The sequence below is a fragment of the Borostomias antarcticus genome (assembly GCF_949987555.1).
Source record: "Borostomias antarcticus genome assembly, chromosome: 21".
Classification (NCBI taxonomy): Eukaryota; Metazoa; Chordata; class Actinopteri; order Stomiiformes; family Stomiidae; genus Borostomias; species Borostomias antarcticus.
This window is the reverse complement of record NC_140254.1, coordinates 13,373,323-13,398,321: the sequence shown is the minus strand read 5'-3', so window position 1 is coordinate 13,398,321 and position 24,999 is coordinate 13,373,323. Positions and strand designations below refer to the sequence as shown.

At 46.2% G+C, this 24,999-nt stretch overlaps 1 protein-coding gene across 1 annotated transcript; it reads left to right on the top strand.

Moving 5' to 3' along the window:
- Window positions 1-2,509: 2,509 nt before the first annotated feature.
- Window positions 2,510-24,118, top strand: hpcal4 (hippocalcin like 4). Its single transcript, XM_084454851.1, has 4 exons — window positions 2,510-2,661; window positions 23,213-23,398; window positions 23,533-23,748; window positions 23,851-24,118. Exons 2-4 carry the CDS (start codon window positions 23,237-23,239, stop codon window positions 24,046-24,048), a joined length of 576 nt encoding a protein of 191 aa, XP_084310977.1. The 5' UTR covers window positions 2,510-2,661; window positions 23,213-23,236; the 3' UTR covers window positions 24,049-24,118.
- The last annotated feature ends 881 nt before the right edge of the window (window positions 24,119-24,999 follow it).

The window sequence follows — 24,999 nt, the reverse complement described above, 5'->3', positions numbered from 1 at the left end:
GCCTCTCTCTCTCCATCCTATCTTCTAACCAGGTCCAGTGGATGGCCCACTGTGACCAGCAGACCTCCCTGAGTCCGATAGATACCCCTGTGTCTGCTGTGGATGTCGTAGCATTTAGTTAACACACACACACATACACACAGACAAACACCAGCCCACTTCCGGCTTTAGGCCTGGGCCATAGCAAACACACACCAGTATTTGCCATGTCTCTCCTATGTTGTTTTTTAGCTTCTCTTACTCATTAAATGTAATTTATTGCTTTATAAATGTTCTTAGCTGGTAGACAAACATACTCCAGGAGCTTGCTCGATCGCCTTGTTGAGAGGGGTCAGGGAAGAATTTTTACAGCTCACTTATCTGGCCCCTGGGTGATACTGTTTTTTTGCTTCCCTCTGGAATATGTAGGGGTGGGTTGTATGCCCACCTCCCTTCTTCTCTGTAAAGCGCATTGTGTTGCCTCTGGGTATGAAATGCGCTATACAAATAAAGCTTTGATTGATTGATTGATTGATTGATTGATTGATTGATTGAATATTGAGGCTGTCATAGTGAGATGATGATACTGTAGGTAGGACGGTGTGTGTGTGCGTGCTGTGTTTAGAGAAAATCATGAAATCTACAACAGCAAAAGTTGACTGCTATATTAGCTACAGCCATAGCTTGCTAGCTTAGCTCATAAATCGAGTACCCAGTACTATGTATGGCATGGCTTTAATCCCCTCTTTTCTTGAATACTGTAGGTCCAGCAGATGCAAAAATGAAAAGGAAGATGGCATAGCCAGCTTTTTTCAACCCAAAAAAACAAAGACAGGAGGGGAGTCAGAGAAAGGCGAAGAGCAGAGTAAGGGACAGGAGAACAGTCAAGGAAGAGAAGAGAAAAGCATGAGTAAGGGAGGAATGAGCAATGAAGAACTGAGTGATGACTGTGAAGAACAAAACACCAGAGACCGAGACAGAGCCATTGAGAGAGAAGAAAGTGACTCAGAAAGAGGGGGAGAGCAGAACAGTGATGAAGAAAGGGACAATGATGGACAGACCGACAGGAGCAGTGGCACTCAGATCCATACTACAAGTCCAGCTGGACCTCAGGGTACAGTATATTAGTTCACTGTTAACAGATTTCTATATAACATGACTTTCATGTTCTCGGATATTGGATAGCCTGTGGTGTTGGTTCTTACTGTAGCCTACATGTTCAGAATTGTGCATGGTTTAGGCTGATGTTGAAGTTAATGCAAGGTGCTTCACACTAGGCTGTGAGTGGGCGAATGGGATTTGAGTAGGACAGTTGAATTGTTTAGTAAGTACTCATTGAGGAGAAAGAGCGATGATAGGGAGAGAGAGGGAGGGAGGGAGAAAGAAATGGAGAGGGAGAGAGAGGGATGGATAGAGGAGAGAAAGAGGGATGGAGAGAGAGGGATGGATAGGGAGAGAGAGATGGAGGGAGGGAAAGAGGGAGAGGCTAAAAAGAGTACAAGGACATGAATCCCTGAGCTGCCAGCTGTGCGGGTGTTTGGGTAAACAACAGCACATAGGACCCTTGGAAGGACACTAATACGATAGTGCTGAGTCTGACACAACATTACTTTAAGGCCTCAAATAAAAACACACAGACAAACACTAACATGTGCATACTCATGCAAACTGTGTGTGTGTGTGTGTGTGTGTGTGTGTGTGTGTGTGTGCGTATGTGTGTGTGTGTGTGTGTGTGTGTGTGAATTTGTGTTTGTGTGTCTATGTGTGTGTGAGTGTGTGGGCGCGTGTGTGTGTGTGTGCGTGTGTGTGTGTGTGTGTGTGTGTGTGTGTGTGTGTGTGTGTGTGTGTGTGTGATGGATGCTTACCTTGGGTACAAAGGTCATTTCTCTCAGGGGGCCTGACTGACCTTCGCAGCACCGACTCCACATTTTCCCCGTCTCTCACACAGAATACCACCAACACCGTGTAGCTTCTGATCCCTGCACCCACTCGGACACACACACACACAGACACATGCACAGACACACACATGTGAACTGCCTAGAAACTGTCAATTTTATACAATGACAAGAGCGCACATCCCATGTCAAAGATTAATGTAATAATACAGACATGTTCATGACATAGCCTACTCTTAATGGCATGTTAATAGCATGCTAAAAACATGCTAACAAATCAGAATACTGTAGGTCAGTGAGTAGCCTAACTTGCTCTTATGTTTATCGTCCAAATTATGTTGACACTGCGACTTTCCCTCCTACCTGCGGCAACCAAAATACAAAATATCTGACTCTCTCTCTCTCTCTCGCGGCACAAGCGCGGGGCTGAGAGTTCGCTTTTGATTGACAGAGCAGACCATCGAATTAGACGGCAATGATCGTTTGGAAATCGCCCTCACCGCGGATCCTACCCAATCAGCGGGCGCATTAGGCGGCCTTTATGTAAATGTGTTGGCAAAGGAAACGCAGCGGTTCATTCATTTTCACTGGTCGGTAAGAGAGAGAGAGAGAGAGAGTGAGAAAGAGAGAGTGAGAGAGAGAGGGGGCAAGACAACTACAGTGTTAGCACTGGCGGAGTAAACTGCAACTGACACGAAGCTTTTCGCGTTACATTCGCAGGATCTGCCTGAGTCACTTGTCGAGTCTGTTTGAAGCTGACAGGAACTCTTCTACAAATTTGAGGGTAAGTGGAGTTTTAAATGCATTCGAGACAGGTCACATATACGCTATTGCGCAATGCTGTTAGTGTGTAGCGGTAAAACAGTTATATATGGATTGAGATACACTAGCCTGTTAGGCTATTCTTTTACGCGCATTGGAAGGACAGCGAGATATGAGTATCACATAGGCTACCTCACTAGCGTTTATTTGGCGTTTCTCTCTCTCTCTATCTCTCCCTCTCCCTTTCTCCCCCTCTCTCTCACGGGGAATACTCTGTCTAACCGTTACATTCATCTTGTGCACAGTGAGCGAGCGAGCGCGCATTGGCGGTTGTGTTTACCATGACGACGCTGTTCAGCCACCGTATGGTCCGCGCGCCCCGTGTGTGCTGGCATGCTGTCCAGTGCAGTGGCGATTTTAGCATGGCATTTCTGGAGGGGCAGTTTTATATTATGTCACCATCACAAGAACTAAAGCCAATTAGACTACGGTAGGTACATCAGAGCAGAGGCTACAACACACAAAGATAACGACACATTAACACACGCAGAGTAGGCTAATTAGAGAGCGCATGCCCGGTCCAGGGTTCTGAAAGTGACAAGTGTTCACCCATCAGACCTGGGCACTACGCATAACCTATTAGTACTCCACTTACTGTATATCACAGCCAAATAGTCTACTAGAGTGAAGGCGCACTGTCCACATTAGTCCCCCTCACACATCGTCTCAAAAATGCACCGAAAAATGCCTGGGTTCAGTGAGTTCGCTGACTCGTCGTGACCACGCAAACCCATTTCACACTTCCCACAGAGTTTAATAAAAGTGATCAGCCTCCCCAGAACAGACCGATTCTCCTCGGTCTGTTTGTTGTGCTCCGCGATGGAACGGCGAAACGCATCATCTAGTTGTGCCTGGACGTTGAGCTGCCCCAGTAAACCCAGCTTCATGGCACAGTTCAGATGGGACGCAGAGCTTTCATGCTTCGCGGTTCTTTCTGACAGATGTTTAATGTCTTTGAATCCAGACGATGCCCAAACAGAGTTTTCACCAAAAAGAATACAAGGGAAACAGAACAGCGCACTTTTCGAGGTGCTAGCAGTTAGCGACTTATTTTTCTCAAACCATTCCTGTTTGAAGGTACGGGTTACCTTATCTCCAGCCTGGAGCAGCACCAATTCTTCTGGTCGTATGGCCCTAAACGTTTTATTTCCAGTTTCTCTTCAAGTTTCAATGTACTAAACCGCACATTCAACAAATAATCTACACTATTCATTGTTGCACCTGAAAACACTTTTAATCTCTACAAAACTTTAGCTAGCAGCATTGGCTAACGTAGATCGACAATGACCCAGTAGTTCAACTTTGATCAACGTTGTTTTATTATTCCCTGGCTAAACCTGTTGCCAGGTAGATTTCGTAGGGGAAGAGACTTTTCTGCCCCTCCACCGAATAAAATCTGCGTGATATTTTTTCACATTACTCCCGACCACGCTCACATTGTCGCTATAGCAACAGTAGGGGAGAACGCTTCGGTGCCCCTCTGCCGAGTCAGAGCAGTCTGTGACACACTCATACAAAGGGAATTACTGCAAAACAGCACTATACATAGTGTCAGTCAGGTTTATTATATTTATACATGCTATTTTAACCACTGAATCACTATTTTGTATTAATTATAAATTTGATTTTTCCGAAACACAGTTGTAGGCTAAGATGCATCTTGCACAACAGCGCCACCTGGTGGGGCACTGCCCCACCTGCCCCTAATGTAAAATCGCCACTGGTCCAGTGTATCTGTGAGACAGAGAGAGCAGGGTCCTGTGTAGAAGTCTACCGAGATGCTTCAAGTGGGCTGAGGCCGGAGGGGTGAGGGGGACAGAACTGCGCTGGGCCGCGTCTCACACAGGCGCGCCAGGAGAAGTCATTTGGGTCCTTGATGCTTTCGGGGCGCGCGGTGAAAATAGCGCGCGAGCTGCTGCTGCGAAGGTCTCGACCTTTATAACAGGGATAGCCTACACTTTCTGGTTCATGCTGTCGTGTCCTCTCTCTTTTTCTCCCCCGCCCTCTCTCTATTTCTCTCTCTCTCTCACTCTCTCTCTCTCTCTCTCTCTCTCTCTCTCTCTTTCTCGTGGTGAGGGGATCATGCAGCTCTGTGACAGAAGACATATTTGCTCGGTGCTCAGCTTACAAGCCTCCCTCACCTTCGAAGTCTCACTTTCAAAGTCACTGTGCTCTGACCCTGTGGAGTGCTCTGGGTAGAGACAGAGAGAGAGAGAGAGAGAAGGGGGGGGGGGGGAGTGAGAGAGAAAGACAGACAGACAGACAGACAGACAGACAGACAGACAGACAGAGAGAGGGGGAGAGAGAGAGAGCTATACAGAAAGGCAGGTAGTCAACAGACAGACAGACAGGCCAGCGGACAGACAGACAGACAGACTAAGTATTCTGAAACATCAGTGACATCAGGGGCCTGTTTAGTCAGTAGGGCCAGCTGGTATGTATTATCTGTCTATGCTGTCAGTGATGGATGAAAACGTGACAGTGATAAAGCTTAATCATGAGCATCATTCACATCAGAGAGTCTGCTGTGTGTGTGTGTGTGTGTGTGTGTGTGTGTGTGTGTCTGTGTCTGTATGTGTGTGTCTGTGTGTGTTTGTGTGGGGGCGGCTGTAGCTCAGTTGGTAGAGTGGGTCGTTCAGTGATCGAAGGGTCAATGGTTCGAATCCCAGCTCCAACTGTCCACATGAGCAAGACACCTAACCCCAAATTGCTGCCAATGAGCAGGTTAGCACCTTGCATGGCAGCTTCCGCCATTGGTGTGTGAATGTGTGTGTGAACGGGTGAATGAGAGGCCATTGTAAAGCGCTTTGAGTGCCGCTAAGGTGGAAAAGCGCTATATAAGTGCAGTCCATTTACCATTTACCATGTGGGAAACATCATTTTCCAAAGCTGTAGAGCTTTAGCTAGAACAGGTGAAGTTACATATATGTGTCATGGCTACTGGGCTGGCGGGTCACACAGGACATGGGAAGAACATACAGTCACGGTACCTGGGTTGGGTGCATGGGTTGAACATGTTATTGCACTAAGCAGCTCTCAAAGGGTGTGTGAACAACAACATGGGACCTAGTATAACAAAAGTGAAAAGGACTAGAACCAGCACACTCATATGCTCCAAACAAAACTTTATTATAATGTTTTGAGCGTCCGCTCTTCATCATGTCAATTTTTCAAAACAGTTTAGTTTGGAGCATACAACTGTGTGGGTTCTATTCATTTTCCTTGACTATTGCACCGCAAGAAGTGACTTCCTGATGACTACCTACTTTTCATTGGTTACAAAACATACATGATGCAATTTGATGCTATCATATACTGTAGGAAACGTATTACGCTGTATTCCCTATACACAGTACCACTACTCTCTCTCTCCTTCTCTCTCTCCCAGTCTCTTTCGCTCTCTCTCTGTCTCCCTATGTGTTTTCTCTCTCTCCCTCCCTCTCTCTGTCTTTCTACCTCCCTCTTTGTCTTTCTTAATTTCTCTCTCTCCCCCTCTATTCTCTCTGTCTCTCTATGTTTATCTATCTATTTCTCTCTCTCTCTCTCTCTCTCTCTCTCTCTCTCTCTCTCTCCTCAGTCGTGATGGCTGGTGTCAGGTCAGTTGAGGACCATTGCTCCGTTTGTCTGTCTCTCCTGCAGACAGATGCTCTCCAGCGCAGCTCCATTTTGTCTCCCAACAAAAAGACCATGGCCAGGTGTTCAGCCTCTTCACACACATCGCTGGCTTTGTGTGTGTGTGAGTGTGTGTGTGTGTGTGTGTGTGTGCATGTGTGTGTGTGTGAGCGTGCGTGTGTGTGTGAGCGCGCACGTGTGTGTGTGTGTCTTGCTGAGTGAATCATCCCTGCCACATGCTTGCACAGGGAGGCTGTCTGAATCTAAAACACACACACACATACACACACACACACACGCACACACACACACACACACACACAGTGACAGGCTCATCGATTGACTGCCTGAGATTCTGAAGCAGCACAGCGGAGGAATGTAGCAGTGAGGCAGTGGGGGATCTCTTCTGGATTACCTGGAGGTCAGAGGTCATGTTTCCTTTAGGAAGATATCTACCATATCAGCTTTAATGACCTCTGCCCCAGCGACAGCGCAGGGTTAGACGTAAACTTTTCTGTGGCGTGTGTGTGTTTGTTTGTTTGTTCGTATGTTTTTTCTTGTGTCAGCAGGATTACGCAAAAACTAAATTTTAGAGGTGGGCAGAATCACGGGGCGGGTTCACGAGCCGTTTCTTGGTGTTTGTTTGCAGGATTAATCAAAAACTACCAGACCGAATTTCGTACGTGTGCACAGAGCCATGAAAGGCATTCGTGAGCCGAAGTCTGTGCTCTCTGAGCACCATTTCTATTTTTTGTGTGTTTTACTCTAGATTCATGTGTGTGTGTGTGTGTGTGTGTGTGCGCGTGTGTGTGTGGGCGCACGCGTGTGTGTTCACTTGTCAGGTTGTGACAGAGATTAACCATCTCTGACATGGTCAGTAATCATGTCAGCTATCTGTTCATTTAACAGGCTCTGGACGCCATGTTTTGTGTGGAGGGGAGACGAGCGTTTCCCAGCATACTGTGACGGACACCTGCTCTCTCCTCAGAGACACTCCAGGAGCCACTCTCTCGGATGGATAACAGCTTGTGTGCGTCGTTTGTTCGCTTCTAATGGGCTGCGCAGAGACGCAGGTTTCAGAATGTCCCTCTCGTTCTTAGTTTATCCATAAGATTTCACAGGTTGGATCTTGAAATCGGCAGCTTTTGAACTTTCGACATTTGAGAATGTCGTAAATGTATTGGCAACTGTAACGCTATTCATGCTATTAAGCAAGTGCACATCAACAGTTCAGTCCAAATGAGAGTTGAACCAAATAGCTTGGAGGCAGCTTCTTGAACCAACAGAGCCAGATGGCGCCTGATGTTGAAGAGTTATCTACTACCAGAATGAAAACAAATTAAACGGTACTCTCATAAGGGTCCTCTGTCTGTGGGTCAAGTGTTCTCGTTGACCATGTGGTCAGTGTTTTGTAGTCAAGACCAGGCCACTGTGACAGAGAGAGAGCCACACGCTCTCTCTCTCCCCCCCCTCTCTCTCTCCCCCCCTCTCTCTTTCTCTCTCCCTCTCCCCCCCCCCTCTCTCTTTCTCTCTCTCTTTCTCTCTCCCTCCCTCTCTCTTTCTCTCTCCCTCTCTCCCCCCCCTCTCTCTTTTTCTCTCTCTTTCTCTCGCCCTCCCTCTCTCTCTCTCTCTCTCTCTTTCTCTCTCTCTCCCCCCTCTCTCTCTCTCTTTCTCTCTCCCTCTCTCCCCCCCCCACCCTCTCTCTCTCTCTCTCCAGGGTAGTTGCTACCCATGGGTCGTCAATGTGCTCCAGGCATATGTCTTGTTCCTTACTCACTTCACATACTGTACTGTACTGTACAGCCAGCTACATACAAAACAGGTACACAGAAACGTGTGTGTACAGTATATATGTGTGTGTGTGTGTGTGTGCGCGCGTGTGTGTGTTTGCCTTGTAAACCAGACTCATCGTATTTTTTTTTTTAACGTAATGTCAATTTACCAGGCTGGTTAACCAGGCTATATGTGTGTGTGTGTGTGTGTGTGTGTGTGTGTCTCAAAGGGGAAATTTGTCTTCCAGAACTGTGTTTCAGTGCTCTGTTGGGACTGACATACAGTAGGATTAATTTCTGTGTGTGTGTGTGTGTGTCCTGTTGCTCCTTATCTCTCTGTCCTTTGATGAAACACATCTTAACAGAGTCATCTTTAATAATGTTAAGGTTATGCTAATGTGTGTATAATCAGATAAGTGTGCTTACTGGACACAGTGATGAATGATATGAGAAGATGCTTAAAGATGACCTGAGTCACACTGTCATCAATCATATGAAACAATTAGCTCATAGTAGGTATGAATAAATTATGTTTTGCAGATAAAGGAGGTAAAGGTTAGCCATGCTTAGCCGCAGAAACAATGACTCATCTCAGGCACACACACACACACACACACACACACACACACACACACATACACACTTTCTCTCTCTCTAACACACACACACACACACACACACACACACACTGAAACGACAGTGATATTTTGAATTGCAATGACACAAAAACACCCTTTCAACATGACACTACACTCATAGACCTGCAAAGTGTTTATTAGGTGCGCACACGCACACACATACACACACACACACAAGCACATGCAACCACAAACACACTTACACACACACACACCTCCCCAGGCTCTACATGTTGTCTGCCTTTTAAATTAGACTGTTTGAAATGCCTCTGAGGTGAGCTCCGTTTCTATAGCGATGCATCCTTCCTGCTCTGCTCACAGAGAGAGAGAGAGAGAGAGAGAGAGAGAGAGAGAGAGATGGACAGAGTGATGGAGAGTAGAGGGAGGAAGGGACAAAGAGAGGGAGTGAGATAAGAGAGAGAGAGAGAGGGAGACAGAGAGTGATAGGTAGGGAGGGATAGAGAAAGGGGGAGAGAGAGAGGGAATCAAGGGATAGGTGGGGAGGGATAGAGAGAAGGGGGAGGGGAGAGAGAGAAAATAAAACAGATAATAATAATAATTAAAGCTGCTACGCAGCGATGAGGCGGAGCTTGCGTTGGAATGTGGATAGTGCAGTCTCAGAATGAAGTGTTGGTTTCGGACGACAGAATTAAACATATTTTTAAAAATTCAATTTTTGAGATAAAATTCTGAAAAAAATCACACTACATCTACCCTTTCATGACAATTTTGCCCAATTTTTCATGAACATAGGACATTTATTGAGTGAGAATTTGTAGTAAATGTACAGTATTGGTAATAGTAAAACATTTTGATGCATCATGCGCCCAGTTTTTGATATTTCAAAAATCTGTCTGGATCGTTTGGTGTGGGCCTGATGATGCAGTGCATGCATTTTGGTTGCAATTGAAAAAAAAATGTGGGAGGAGTTAGATTTAGATATCCATTGACCGTTTGAGGGTATAATTCAGAATACTGTAAAAAATATTTTTTTGACATAAAATTCTGAAAAAAATCACACTACATCTTGGATATGTTGCCAATGTTGTCATCATGAGGATGATCAGACATTGATTTGGCAAGAATTCGCAGGAACTGTATACAGAACTGTTAACAGTAAAACGTTTTGATGCGCTGTGGACTCAATTTTTCATATTTCAAAAATCTGTGAGGATCCAAGGACAGTCTGAAGATGCAGTATATCAGATTTGGTGTCAATTGAACAAAGAATGTGGGAGGAGATAGGTTTGATAGGTTTTACAGTTTATGAAAAAATCAGAGTGATGGACTTCAAAATTCCTGCAAGGTCAGAGCGTATGAAAGTTTTGTCTCACTTGGGACTACATTCATGTGGTGGTTTTACAATGATAGCACCTATGGCTGATTTATTATGATTTTCTAAAGTTTTAAACTTTAGACTGTTGCTGTACCGCCACCTTCAGGTTATTGACCTACAATGCAGGTTGAGGACTTTGGGTATAGTACTGGAGTCTGGAGCTATATGCAAAGTTTGGTGATTTTTTGTCCACGGGAAGTCAGACTTCAGTGGAAGATGGAGCAGTGGAGGCTCGTCCATTGAGGCAGGGGAGGACAGTCCTCCTCAGTTTTTGGAGAGAAGAGAGGGATTAAAATATAAATATATGAATTTATTTATTCATAATTAATATTATCTCAGTTTTGTTCATAAAGCAGGTTTTTCCTATGGATAAAAATCCATTATTGAAATTTGAAAGCTCCAACAGTGACATCTATAACATGCAGCTGGAGGACCCATAGATATCTATGGAAGGGAGGCTAGCCTCCCTTAGGGCGGGTTCTTTTCTCTTAAATCAATGTAATGCCTTTTTTCTTGCTAATTTGTAATTGGCCAAAACGCTAAAAAATTACCGCAAGGGAGGACAGTACTCCGGCCCTGTCTGAACAGGATTCAGATATTGACATTTTGTTAGTCCAATCACATTCCAGATTCCAGATTTACCACAGTGAAGGCAGATTGGGTCAGCGTCATGGATGTATTAATAGAACGTCAGCATTGATGTCTGTGTTTCTCTTCCCTGTGCCATTGGATACTTTTTGTGTGTTCGTAGCTCCATAATATAATACATCCGAAAGTATTATGGGATATTATACATATCAAACTGTTCGTCTATTTGTCTTGATTATAGCCATCTAAATATCTAAGCTGACAAATACTTTTTGAGCTAGAGCCGTCTGAACACGACAGTTCCACTGCTGGCTATAGCCGGTAACGTTAGCTACGAGGTGCACGTCAGGCTACGGCATAGGCAGGCGCGCAGATTGGCTGGAGGCGCAAACTGTCGGCAACTCGTCCAAAACATTTCTAGAGACTGGGTCGCAACACCGGATCGGAGAAATCCACAGCCTGGCTTGCGTGAGAATTGATCGCTTTGCGGTGCTTATTCCTCATCCAGTGATGGATGGGTGGATGGAAAACTTTCAACTGAATGTTCATATTGTTCTGATAATTGTAGGCTATAGCAACATAAGAGTGACAGCTTTGACAGCAACCCAAATGAGCTAATCCCATAGCTGTACCATTTCTAGCTAGCCATGAGCGAACTGTTGGATACTGCATTTGCTGTGCAACGTATTCCATTGTCCAGTTGTCAAATCTATTTGCCAACAAACTGTTTGAGAGCCAGCACACCTCAGTGTCCCCTAATCATTTTTTTTTTTCATATATCACATAACCTCTCCAGCACCTCACCAATATCCATTCTTTTCTCTCTTTAGAGAAGAGTACAATCCATTACAACAACTATTGCTTACAATGTTTTATTGTTGTTTTGTAATATTTTATCATGAATATGATAAATAAATGCTGCATGTAGTTAAAAAAAGTGTTATTCAGTTTTTCATATGCTAAAATTGACTGTAAATACACTTTAAAGCTGATATTTCAAATAATAACTGACTGAGGGAAAGTGCCCCCCGGCGCCCATGGGCGGTTCGCCTCTCTTCCTCCTGTCCTCCTCAGTTTTTTGAGTCACCAGCCGCCACTGAGATGGAGAATAATAATAATAATAATATAGGCAAATATAATAGGGTTCAGGCAGCTAAGCTGCCTGGCCCCTAAAAAGGGATGGAGACAAATAACTGACATTTAAAAAGAGCCAGATCGATGGAAGCATTAATGTGTGTTAGAGAAGAGTCTTGTGAGACGCAGGGGAGACTCTGGAGCCTGTGACCTGATCACTGCCAGATCTCTGGTCACTTGGTCTGGCGGTGTGAAGGCTGCGTGTGTTTGCTGCACTTCCAACCAGGCGGCGTCAGTAACGAGACCAGCCGTCGTTTTTTTGGCCATTGGCAGTTGCCAGGACAACTAATTATTCACAAGGTCTTTTGATAGCGTGGGCGAGCTGTGATGAAGACACGTCACATGTCAGGGTGGGTTTGTATCACATGGAGATACCACCTGGCCTGGCAGAATGCTCGCTGACCACAGAGAGACCAAAGGTTCTGCTGTTTCATCTAATCCACATGGTCACAGAAACACACACACGCACACAAACAAACAAACAACTCCCTCTTTCTCTCTCTGAGTTCATCAGTCAAAAATCCTTAATCAGGAAAATATAGGCCCCAGTGATGTTTTCGCAATGAAACAGCTGTTGCACAAGTCATCCAATCAGGCCTAACAGACACAAGTCGAAGTCCAACCCAATACATGTGCTCTCTCCCCGTCAAACAAGTTGTGTCTAAATGCTATTTTGTCTTTGCTTAAGAAATCCTAACTCAACAATTCAATTCTATGTAAACTTCCATTTAACCAGTGCTTGACGCATATTGGATGATCGAAACCTTGAGATGGAGATAGGCTATCGGCCTTAGGGACCGTTCAAAATTGATTGTGGGGGAGACAACTATGTGACAAATAAACTTGTTTAAATTGAAGCTGATGAAATAACCAATTTTATGTAGAATACTCTCTCTGCTGTGTGGAAAATGCTTCAGAATGAGCTCATCCAGTAACTGACCATCTTCAGATGGAGATATGGGCCGTTAGCCTAGTGGAGTAGAAGTAGAGATATAATTACAGTAAGATTTATAGATATAGTAGATACAATAAGGTAGGCTACAAAACACAGTATACTGAAATACTAATCTTCTATACATGGCTGAACACTGATAATGTATCAGCGCTCAAATTACCTATTTCTGACCATCACTGTGTGTTTTTTGATACCTACCTAATCTTAACTAGAAATGGTGCTCAGAGAGCACAGACCTTCGCCACTGAATGCATTTTGTGGCTCTGTGCACGCCAAAATTGTATGGGCTCTAAAAATTGTCTCATGCTACTAGGACTGCCCCCCAATAGTCGACTTAACGTAAGTCGACGAGAAGAGTCCTAGTCGAGCAAGTTTTCATTAGTCGCTTAGTCGCAGAAAGAAAAAAACCCCTCAAAATCTGCTTGGGATAACAATGTCCAGGGCCGGCCCGTATGTATAGACTAGGCAATTGCCTAGAGCGGCACTTTGGCAAGGGCGGCAAAATGTGAGCCAACCAAGGGCCAATTTTTAATAAAAAAATTAAAAATCTAGGCGCGTCAATGGTTGAGCCTGCTTGATTGACACATTCCTCGTGGCTGAGGAATGTGTCTGCACCTGCCGCCGCCCCCCCACCACCAGCTCTCACGAGCCATGACTGAGGGAAAATGGAAGCACTCCAAAAACAGAGGGGTTCGTTGTTTAAATATATTGATCCCACCGGGAGTAGCAAGGATGACGCACCTTCTTCAAATCCACCACCGAACCAAGAGACTGCTAGCACTAGTAACATTAGCACAACTACCTCAGTTGCTCTAACCCTAACCTCAGTTGCTCCAGAAGAAGCAGCAGGTGCTAGCTTTAGCAGCACCGGAGCAGACAGGCCGCCTTCAAATCTACCGTCAAGCCCACAATGTCAGGAGATTGCCAAACTACCAACTACAGGCATTTGTACCTGTCCACAAGAAGAAACAGCTTGCTAGCTGTAGCACTAGCAGCACCATGACAAGAGCAGATGCTAACGTTAGCCTGCCTCCAGGACCAGATCTACCGTCAAGTTCACAAGCAACTTTTTGCGGAGTTGACTCCGGCTTCTGGAGAACGCAGTTTCTCAAAGTTGAAACTAATAAAAAACTACCTTCGTAGTACAATGACAAAGGACAGACTGAAATGGACTTGCAACGCTCTCCATAGAACACGAACTGGCACAGAGAATCGAAGTCGAGGATGCAATTGACCTTCGCTGTGATGAAGGCACGTCGTGCCGCTTCTGAAAGGTAGGCTAACCATGAAGCTAATCTTCATTTGCTCTCTAGTCGTTTAAACTGCTTGCGCAAATGCGCACATTCATGCGTGTGAAAATGAAATGTGTGTGGGCTACTTTTGTTTTCCGTGTTACAGTTTGTTGTAGGCTACAGTATATGACTGTGTTTAAATAAATGAGTAATCAAATGTTGTTCAGTCTCCTTGCTGTGTTGCCGAATGCCGACACATATTTCGCTACAACGTACCGGTGATAGACTGCATTTACCATTTTCGGCCAAGGGAGGGCAGCAACAGGCTTAGATAGACTGCGTTCCTTGTTCAGTTTCAGCAATTCAATGAGTATTTGAGTTAGGCTATTTAGTTATTTGTGTAAGTATTTCTGTTAGTTATATATTATATTTCTTTATTATTTCAGAGACCACACTCACTATCTGTTTATGTAAGTGAAGAGAATTGAAAGGTCAAAAAATGCTTATGAAGAGTTTAAAAAGTAGTAATATTGTCACAATAAATAAATAATAATACATATTGTCACAAAGCCCGCACCTCCAGGCTGAGAAACAGCTTCTTTCCTAGAGCTGTCATGGAGCTGAACAAACACTCCCCTCCCACGCCCTCTATCACCCTATGGGACTTATAACTCTGACTGAACGGAATATTGATGGAAGAAATATGGGACTGTGCAATTTTCTGTGTGCTCTTATATATGCTCTTATGTTGGTCTATGTGTGTAACCTCTGTGTGTGTGTGTGTGCGTGTGTGTGTGTGTGTGTGTGTGGCTGTGAGTATTGTTTTAGAGGAAGCTCTTACGACATTTTGTTATACTTGTATAATGACAATAAAGCTTTCAATTCAATTCAATTCAACAATACTGGGGAAAGCTTGCATACAACGAGCGCAAGTATGCTCTCCTCTCACTTAAGGAACTGGGCTCAGCATCATGATCATGATCACAAGTTTATACAGTTGACATATTTTTAAGCAATGGTAGTGTCTACTTTTCATGTCAGTGAGTCTAACAAAACAGATAATGTATGGGTTGTGTATTTTGTATTTTCCCACATGTGACCTTAATTCCTGTCTGGGCTGATCATCGACCACTATGTTCCTGTGATCTGGAATAAAACAAGTGCAGAGGTAGTGTTGTTTTCTCTTTCAATGTCTAGTTAATGGAGTAAACAATGAAAAATTCACCAAGGGGTGGATCAGGATCTGCTTCAATTATATCCTCAGAATTTTAACAATCAGAAGTGGGCCTTACAAAAGGTTCAGAATCCCTGGTGTAATGTAATAGTCTGTTGTAAATAAATCATGTTTAGAATTTAAAGCATGCCCCGAATTAATGGGTACCTCGGAGCATGAAGGTGTCAGTCCCCTCCTCTCCCAACTTTCCAGTTCTTTTCTACTGTCGCTGTGCCAATAAAGAGCTCATATCTGAGCTCATATCTTCTTTATCCCTCTTAGGGGCTCCGCGGAAAAACCCAGTCACGAGGGGAACCACTGAGGAGGCACTGCAGCAGCAGGCTACCAAGTACCTGAAGGGGGCGTCAGACAGGGAGGGTGGCTGGAGCAGCTCAAAATACTGAACTGCTTAGGAGCACCTGGTTCCAAGGCCCCAGACACTGGGCTGACTGTGATGTAAAACAAGTCTGCAAGTTTTTTTTTTTCTTTTAAGGAAATGTACAGTCTGTTTTGCAGATGAATTAACTGTGTCAAACTGATTGCAGAAACTGGGTGACCAATTAAGTGACCAATTACAAGTCCCATTGATATACTACTTGTGCTTACTGTTATTTTTCTCTGTGTATGCAACGGTGTGTTTTGTTTTCTGCTCCTCCTTATATAGCCTTGTGTTATATTCCGCCGGAGGTCCGCCAGCGCGTCCATCGGGGACCCGCTGTAGGTCCGCTAGCCTTGTGTTATCTGGGTTCTTACCTTTGTCCAGAAACAGAAAAACAGCAAAATAGCTAACGTTACAGGAATCATCAGTGTAACTGCTTTAGCCACTGACCGATACCATTCATGTTATGGAAGCTGCTGCTAGTTGTTGTGAGCTCATGAACTAACTGGCTATCTCGCTCTTATTGTGCAGGATTAGCATTGGAAGCATTGGAACTGATGTGTCCAGGCGACAAGACCTATCTTAATTTATCAGACATTATTTCATGTCATTTCAATTTACAGCTATTTCAGTGGCATGACTAGCTTCTGTCCTACCAGCCCTGAACAGAAACAAGCCAGCCACGCACATACCGTAAGCCAGGCTGGACCTGACCTGGTTTCAGAGGGTTCTTCAAATGGTTCTATAATATAGAACCCTTGCTTGGAGTGTTCTCTAAAACCTGAGTGAGGAACAGACGCTTTCTCCTGACTCTGTAGCAGGTGACGTCATGTTACGATTGCTATCGTATGCTAACACTTGGAGTTTAATCAAATCAATATGAATTCATTATCACCTTGACAACGGAGCACAGCTCCGTGGGATGTCCTCTGCGATGACCCCATGCCATGCTGCCGTGGCAACCCCTGACGCCATAGCAACACAACACTACACCTGCAGTCACTGTAGCGGCACACACACACACACGACTCTGAGACTCAGAGGCCAGTCTCTGTGTTGCCGCTGGTGTGGCAGGCGGAATGAACACAAATCAAGTGCACTGAGATGGTGGTGATAATGCTTTTTATAGAGAATGCCTACTGGACCAATTTACCACTCTGCTTATCTTTCTGCCTGTCTGCCCCACTCTCCATCCCTCATCCTCTCTCTCTCTCCCTCTCTCTCTCTTCACACTCCCCACCCATCCCTCCCTCCTTCTCTCTCTATCCTTTTAGAGCAATGCTGTTTCCTCCTCCCCCCCTGTCGTCTTCCTGTGCGCCTCCTCCTCCTCCTCCCTCTGATGTGTTTCTATCCATCTCTGGGGGGTGTTGTGTGAGATGTGTTGAGGGGTCATCCACTAACTGAATCTAAATTGAGTCATCTTTTCTCTCTCTCTGTCTCTCTCTCTCTCTCTCTCTGTCTCTCTCTCTCTCTGTCTCTCTCTCTTTGTTTTTTTCCTCCACTCAATCTCTTCTAGCAATGTGCCCTCTTCTTCCTTTGTCACTTTTTCATTATAGCCTTTCTGCGGGATAGAATCTCTTTTGTGTGTGTGTGTGTGTGTGTGTGTGTGTGTGCAGTGGAGGAACTAGTCTGTCCCGGGTGTCCCTGTTTGTGGCAGCTCTGTGTTTGTTTGTTTGTGTGTGTGTGTGTGTGTGTGTGTGTGCGTGTGTGAGAAAGAGAGAGGGAGAGAGAGAGAGAGCCGCAGTGTTGACGTGAACAGACTGTCACAGACGTCATTGTCCTCGGTAACACAATTTTTGCCAGGCCAATCAATTCATTCAGCAACAGTTGGAGAGCAGAGAGAAAAGAGAGAGAAAGAAAAAGAGAGATAGAGAGAATGTGAAGAGGAGCACTCAGGCAGTATCTACTTTGCATAATAGCAGGGTTTAACCTGGTACTGACTAATACTGTTTACAGTCTGGGGGATTCGACCCAGTGACCCTCTGATTACGGTAGACTGCAACCTTTCTGAGATGCCAATCTCTGGTTCGGGGAGATGGATCTACTGACAGACAGTCTGAATGTCACAGGTCAATGAGTGTACACAGTCTGCTGGCTTTCCTTATGTTGATATTGTGTTTTATGTGTCTCTGTGTGTGTGTGTGTGTGTGTGTGTGTGTGTGTGTACAGCGAGCCCATCTTTCACCACAGGCTGAAAACTCTTCAATAACTACAACCCGACCCTCTCTCAGCTATTGTATTTTTTGGGGTATTCTTGCACTTTTCTGTTAGTACTAGATTATGCTCTTAGTCACTTGTTTGGGAAAGGAGATGCACTTTGAGTTCTGGCGAGTAGTAGTACACTTAACTACTTACAGTAAATGCAATTGTTGTAAGCCGATTTAGATAAAAGCATCTTCTAAATGAATGCAATGTAAATGTAATGTAACACAGACACACACACACACACACACACAGCACACACGCACGCATGCACGCACACTGCGATAACCATCACCTTTCTCAAACATGGACATGTCTTCACTGCGGGAGCCCGTTCCGTCCCTTTCTCAGTCCTAATCCCCCATTAATCCCCCATTCACTCTTTGGAGAGGGCCAGTCCCAATCCCCCGGAATGGCACCCTGATCCCGCGTGTTGAAATAACCCGGATTAGCGGGTGTCACGTCCTCCTGCACGGATACAGGTTCTAGAGATGATCATCCAGACCTGAAACCTGCCGCTGTTCTGTCTGTTATAGCCCACGTTGGGTTATTTACAGCTACTAGGATATAGGGGCACGCTCACCACACATGTCTTCAACTCTTGACGAGTGCGGATTCGACGCGTTCGAGAGCGTGGATTTGTTCATTGCTGCCCGTGTGTTCTTTGGGATGTGACTCCGATCAGCTGTGGCCTAGTGCATGCCGTGGAGCGGGACTGGCACGGCTCCGCAGGAAGCCTGCGTTATCTGCTATGTTTGAGTCCCGAGACACATGAATACATTTACCCCATCCTGAGACAGCGAGTGTGTGCGTTTGTGTGTGTGTGTGTGTCAAGTGTGTACACTGTATTTCTGTGTAGGAGCGTGTGTGTGTGTGTAGGAGTGTGTATGTGTGTGTGTGTCTCTCTGTGTGTGTCTGTGTGTGTGTCTCTGTGTGTGTGTGTGTGTGTGTGTGTGTGTGTGTGTGTGTGTGTGTGTGTGTATGTGTTTGTGCGTGTGAGTGAGTGTGCACAGGGGCAATGGCATTGTAGGAGCAGCGTTAACAATTTACCGAGCTCCCTGAATGGACACGGGAGCTGTCGATCATTGAGAGGAAGTTAACCACCCACTGCAGATGTCAGTTGCGAGATGAAGTGATGTTAGAGAGAGAGAAAGAGAGAGGATAATGGAGAGAAAAGTCCCCAATGGGGGTCTCAGGCAGACGAGAGACAGAGGGTGGGGGGCTGAAAGGGATAGAGAGATTAGGAGAAACCCTTTCCTCGGCTATCACGCCAAAGTCACCTTCTCTCTCGGGGGAAAAATGGCTCTACAGGCATCGCTGTGACAACACGAGCCTCTGACATGGCTCATTTGCAACCTGCTGCCTACCTCCAACCGCCACCATTTAACACCGTGACCCTAGTATGTCTGTGTGTCAGAATCACAATGCTCATTTGCAATTGTCCTTTCATGAGGCACCATGCTCCGGTCTCAGCCTATTCTGTGTGTGTGTTAGTGTGTGTGTGTGTGTGTTCCTTAGGATTGAAAACACATCTGGATACAGTGAGTACATACCCACTTACAAGCTAAGGTGATCATACTGTATTTGCATGCAGCGTAGAGACATTTAGCGCAGCGGAAGGAACCTCCCTGTAACACACACACCCGCTGAGCAGAAACCGATCCTAAATAGCCTCTTTAACGTGTCTGAGGTGGGCTGTGTGTGTGTGACTTACCTCTAAACAAATCGATTTGGTCACCACACCCCTAAATATAGGGTTGCCTTTGTGGACCAGGGCGGCTTTAATTGCTGCTTTTGTGCGTCGACATCTGGAGCTCTGAATGTATTTAGAGTCCACTGATTCGTTTTGCTTACAGCCACGCACACACACACACACACACACACACACACACACACATGCTCTTTCCACCTCCCAGTCCCCTGTCTCTTCCCTGTTCTTGTGTGTGTGTTCTTGTGTGTGTATTCTTGTATGTGTGTGCGTGTGAATGTGTGTGTGAGTGTGAGTGAATGTTTTCGAGCACGGCGGTGCTAAAGCCATTAGCCACGGCTAGAGTGACTCATCGAGGTGGTGCCATGCTGATCAGCAGCAGGAGACATGGAGCACTCAGTCAGGCTTCTCTCTGGTCACCCTTTGGAGCTGCTCTCGCAGAGAGGACCCCTGTGTGGGAGCCCGGTGGGATTCTGAGTTTTTCCCACACCACAGTTTTGTAGTTCTAAGGCTGCATTTGAAGGAAGCTCTGTGGGGATTTATAGACACATATTGCGATACTTGATGATGAGGTGCAATATTATTCACAAACAGAGAGAGGAGTCATTGGAGCACTTGGCATTTAGAGACTTTTATTGGAGGTACAGAATGAGAATGTTTCAATGTGTATTTTTGCAGCCGAAAACAGAACAGCGATGCGGCATAATTCCTGATGTGACACGCTCGACTAGGCTGGAAAAAAATGGCGGAGTTCAGAACGGAAGCAAACCTGGCCGCTAGGGCGGGACCTGGGCGGGACTATGATAATGCTCCTCGATCTACATCACCAAAACGTCAGTAACAACGCGGAAAACTTTGAAAATCCGAATGGCTTGTTGAAGGGTGGAGCTTCCAGGGCACGAGAAGTGTGCTGACCTTAAAGTCCAGGTTAACCCAGTTAAAATTTTTGTTATGAGCTTCACACACCACAGGAAAACATGTCATTAACCGCCCAGCCAAATCTGAGTGATTAAAAATGTCGCTAAGTATATAAAATAAGGCTTCTAAATCGGTTAAAAATCAGCAGCATTCTCTGGTCTGAGACTGTGGGGGCGTGTCTGCTGAAGGCACCGAAGCCACACCCAATTGCGTGGGGAGGGGGTGTGGAGGGAAGAACCTGTCAAATAGTACCGTTCTCTGGTCTGCATATTGTCACACTGGCACGCCGTCTCTTTTGTGGTAGGAAGGCACAGCTTTGTGAAAACAGAGAGGAGTTGAAATTACACTTGTCTAATGAGTCAAACGCACAGATGCTTCCTCCTAACCTACCTCCTGACAAACAACACAGGTAAAACTGTAGCTACTCTATACCAACGCGCCAGTGTTACTGCCCTTAGATGCAAAATACAAAAACAGGCAACGAGGAATGTATGAGTCTGTCCCTATTTTCTCACTGCGACCTCCGGACCCATTCCTATCCCTCCCAGGCGATCCTGTCGTCCCTTGGGATCAATCGAAAAAGTTGTTTAAAATGTACCTTTTAGTCACTGGCTTGAACAGCGCTGATAGCGCGAAGAAGCGTACACTACCGGAGTTGATAATCGGGACAGACTCATCCACTCTCGTTGGCAATGTTATGTGTGAGAATAACGAGCACTCGGCTTCAACTTTCCCGCAACATATCCAACAGAACTGGGATGTTCAGCCAGTAGCCGCCGAGCACCGCTTCACTGGGAGAGGGTGCGTCTTTCTCCAGCTGCAGCTGGTCTACCTAACCATCCCCCTCGCTCCCGCCTCCCGGTCTCCCGCTGGACAAATATACTGTAACCATTACCGGTGAACCCATACGCACATCAGGTGCCACAAATATGGCAGGCAGTTTCTGTATAGTTAACGCATATAGTCATAATATATCATCCGTAACGTTATTTGGTGGGTGGTCGCCTGGTCGGTGCTGCTAGCTATGTTAGTTATACACGCTCCCATCTGCAACAAGCTACATAGCTAATGTTAGCTATAATTCCTCCTAAGATTACATATAATTCATCATAGCTGACATTACCACATAAATGTCAAGACACATTTTGTAGATTAACGTAGCAGTGTATTTTCCTATTGCTTACGTTACCTAGCTAACGTTATAACGTTAATTAGCTATAAGCACACAAGGCAGCGGTGTCGGCACCAAAGGTTGATGCGACAGGAGGAGAATTGAGGCCGGGGAGAGAGATGGTTGGCTCCCCCGAATTCACCAGGACCAGTCGTGAGTCCGTGAAACCCAAAAGCCTCATATTATAATTGCAGAAGCTTTCGGGAGTGAAATGTTTGCTGCAGAGGCGGGCGCTAGCGGTGACAGACTCTGTAACACCATGGCTCTTCAAAAATGCTAACCATTTGCTTCTCATTTCAGCTTTACTCGGGAGTGAAACAAGGAGACCTTATCATCCCATTCCTGCTGGCATCCAGGAAGGATGCATTTTCGTTTAGTTTTATGCATTGGCATTGCTAACTAAGAAAAACTAGCTAATTCTAGACTGTTGGTTAAAACTAGCTAATTCTAGACTCAAGATTGAGCAGGAGAACCGAAGATTCAAATCCGTTCTAGCTTTATATAGTGTTAGGGCGGGGATATGCTAAGAACACCGCTCTACGTCATCCGGTACCGTTTTAAGCCCGCCCAGAAAATCCAGAAATCAAAACTGATCAAAAACACAAAACTGGTCTAACTTCACAATTCAGTACTACACATGGTTCATCCCATTTTTACATGTTATCAGCAATGCATCACTAACACATAGAATGTGTTTTCAAGCAAATCTCTGATTTTGGTTAACTGGGACTTTAAACAAACGACTGGGTTGTTTGATATCAACTTGTGTACATTGGTAGGACCATCAGAGACCAACATGTATATGATAAACACATTACAAAATTGATTTAGATGTGCGGTGTGATGTGCGGTGCCCTTTAAGTGCAATATTAGGCTGTGTGTCCACCCAAGTTTTTTTTTTCCTGAGCGCAGCGTATGTTTTTAATTGTTTATAATGGGAGTGACGCATTTTTGGAAACGCCAGCAGCGTAGCGTGGCGCTGAGCGTATTTTCTGCGCTGCGCCGTGCACGACAAGCATTTTTTTATCAGCCTGCCGAGTTGAAAATTTTTCAACTTGGGCTGAAAAGCTCGGAGCCAGCTGAGCACATCAATGTCAGCTTTTACCTAGCCATCCAATCACAGTGGCGAAGGGGCGGGACAAACACAAGCCGGCTCTCTCAACAAAACGGTTGAACAACTCTAGCAACGTCAACAACAACAATGGAGAAAATTAGCTTTGAGAAGTTTATAACTCTACTTTGTGCTGACATATTTACTTGGATATCACTAGAAATGAGCGTCAATTTCTGATATGGACACAAGACGCTATGTTTGGTTGCTATGACAATAAGCGCTCAGCTGAAGAAGTGCTTTGCGCTTCCCCAGCGCCCATGAGCGCTCCCAGACGAGCGTTTTGAGCAGAGCGCCCAGCGTTTGAAGCCGAGGAAAAAAGCTTTGGTGGACACACGGCCTTATTCATTTGAAATGAGAGTCTCAATCCAGACTCAGATTTGGTTTCAAAGAACTTGCATAGAGCTGCACAGTGCCTGTGTGTGTGTGTGTGCGCGTGTGTGTGCGTGTGTGCTTCCTCCGTGATACAAACCGCTCTACACTGCCCTAGCTTGTCTACTCACGTGTGTGTGTGTGTGTGTGTGTGTGTGTGTGTGTGTCCCAGTTTGTCCCAGAGAGGCGACCTGCGATGGGGAAACACAACAGCAAGCTGGCCCCGGAGGTGCTGGACGATCTGACCAGGAGCACAGAGTTCAACGAGGCGGAGCTGAAGCAGTGGTACAAGGGCTTCCTGAAGGACTGTCCCTCCGGCATCCTCAACCTGGACGAGTTCCAGCAGCTCTACGTCAAGGTGGGGTGGGTGTGTGTGTGTGTGTGTCATGGAAGTTAGTAACCTACTTTCTGTCTCATCTGTCTCCCTCCCTCTCTCTTTTTGCTGTCTCCTTTTCTCTCTCTCTTCCACCCCTCCCTCTCCTCCACTTCCAGTTTTTCCCGTACGGCGACGCCTCTAAGTTCGCCCAGCACGCCTTCAGGACGTTTGACAAGAACGGCGACGGCACCATCGACTTCAGAGAGTTCATATGCGCGCTCTCCATCACCTCCAGGGGGAGCTTCGAGCAGAAACTCAACTGGGCCTTCAACATGTACGACCTGGACGGCGACGGCAAGATCACGCGCATGGAGATGCTGGAGATCATAGAGGTGTGTGTGTTGTGTGTGTGTGTTCTGCGTGATAACCAGCCTGTCTTTATGTACCCAACATTGACCCCGCCCCCACCGTCCCTCCATCCTTCCGTTGCCTAGGCGATCTACAAGATGGTGGGCACGGTGATCATGATGCGCATGAACGAGGACGGCCTAACGCCCCAGCAGCGCGTGGACAAGATCTTCTCCAAGATGGACAAGGACCACAACGACGAGATCACCCTGGAGGAGTTCAAGGAGGCCGCCAAGTCTGACCCCTCCATCGTCCTGCTTCTGCAGTGTGACATGCAGAAGTAGAGGTGGTGGTTGGGGGGGGGGGTAGAGGGAGAGATGCCATTTGATAGAGGGTGAAGTCAGAGAGGATGGACGGACAGGCGTAGTAGGAAGGAAGAGAGGAGGGAGGAGAGGAGGGGAGGTTGGGGGAGGGGAGGGAGGAGGAGAGGAGGGAGGAGAGGAGGGAGGAGAGGAGGGGAGGTTGGGGGAAAGGGAGGGGGGAGGAGAGGAGGGAGGAGAGGAGGGGAGGTTGGGGGAGGGGAGGGAGGAGGAGAGGAGGGGAGGTTGGGGGGAAGGGAGGGGGGAGGAGAGGAGGGAGGAGGTTGGGGGGAGGGGAAGGAGGAAGAGAGAAGGGAGGAGGGGAGGTTGGGGGGAGGGAGGAAGAGAGGAGGGGAGGTTGGGGGGAGAGGAGGGGAGGTTGGGGGGAGGGGAAGGAGGAAGAGAGAGGGAGGAGGGGAGGGAGGAGGAGAGGAGGGAGGAGAGGACAGGAGGTTGGGGGGAGGGGAGGGAGGAAGAGAGGAGGGGAGGGAGGAGGATGCAATGATGAAGAGTAGAGGTGGGGGTGAGGTAGGGAGCGTGAGAATGAAAGAGCAAAATGAAGGGGTGTGTGTGTACATGCGTAGGATTTTTCTTAGTGATAAACACTGATCCCCTCCCACCTGTGTGTTCACTTTGCCTTTCACTGCCATAGAGGCTCCGCCGAATCGAATGGGAGGCAGAGGCCTTTTCAAAGTCAAATTCAGTTGAAAGTCTTGCCTCAAAAAAGCTTCAATTCACAGAACACGGAACACACAGAATCACACAGTACAAGGGAGAGAAGAGGTTTATTGTCTGTAATTGCACACTCTACCAGATCGCTGGCATTTTTATGATCAAGGACAAGGGCCTCCATATTTTTCTGTGAAATACCCTGAAATAGCCTTCTCTTCTCCTCCCTCTCCTCTCTTCGTCTCTCTCTCTCTCTTTCTTCCTCCT

Excerpts from the sequence above, each read along its gene's own strand:
- hpcal4 (XM_084454851.1), top strand. The coding sequence starts at position 23,237 with ATGGGGAAACACAACAGCAAGCTGGCCCCGGAGGTGCTGGACGATCTG. Across the intron at positions 23,399-23,532 it reads TCCAGCAGCTCTACGTCAAG|TTTTTCCCGTACGGCGACGC; the intron begins GTGGGGTGGGTG and ends CTCCACTTCCAG. Across the intron at positions 23,749-23,850 it reads AGATGCTGGAGATCATAGAG|GCGATCTACAAGATGGTGGG; the intron begins GTGTGTGTGTTG and ends TCCGTTGCCTAG.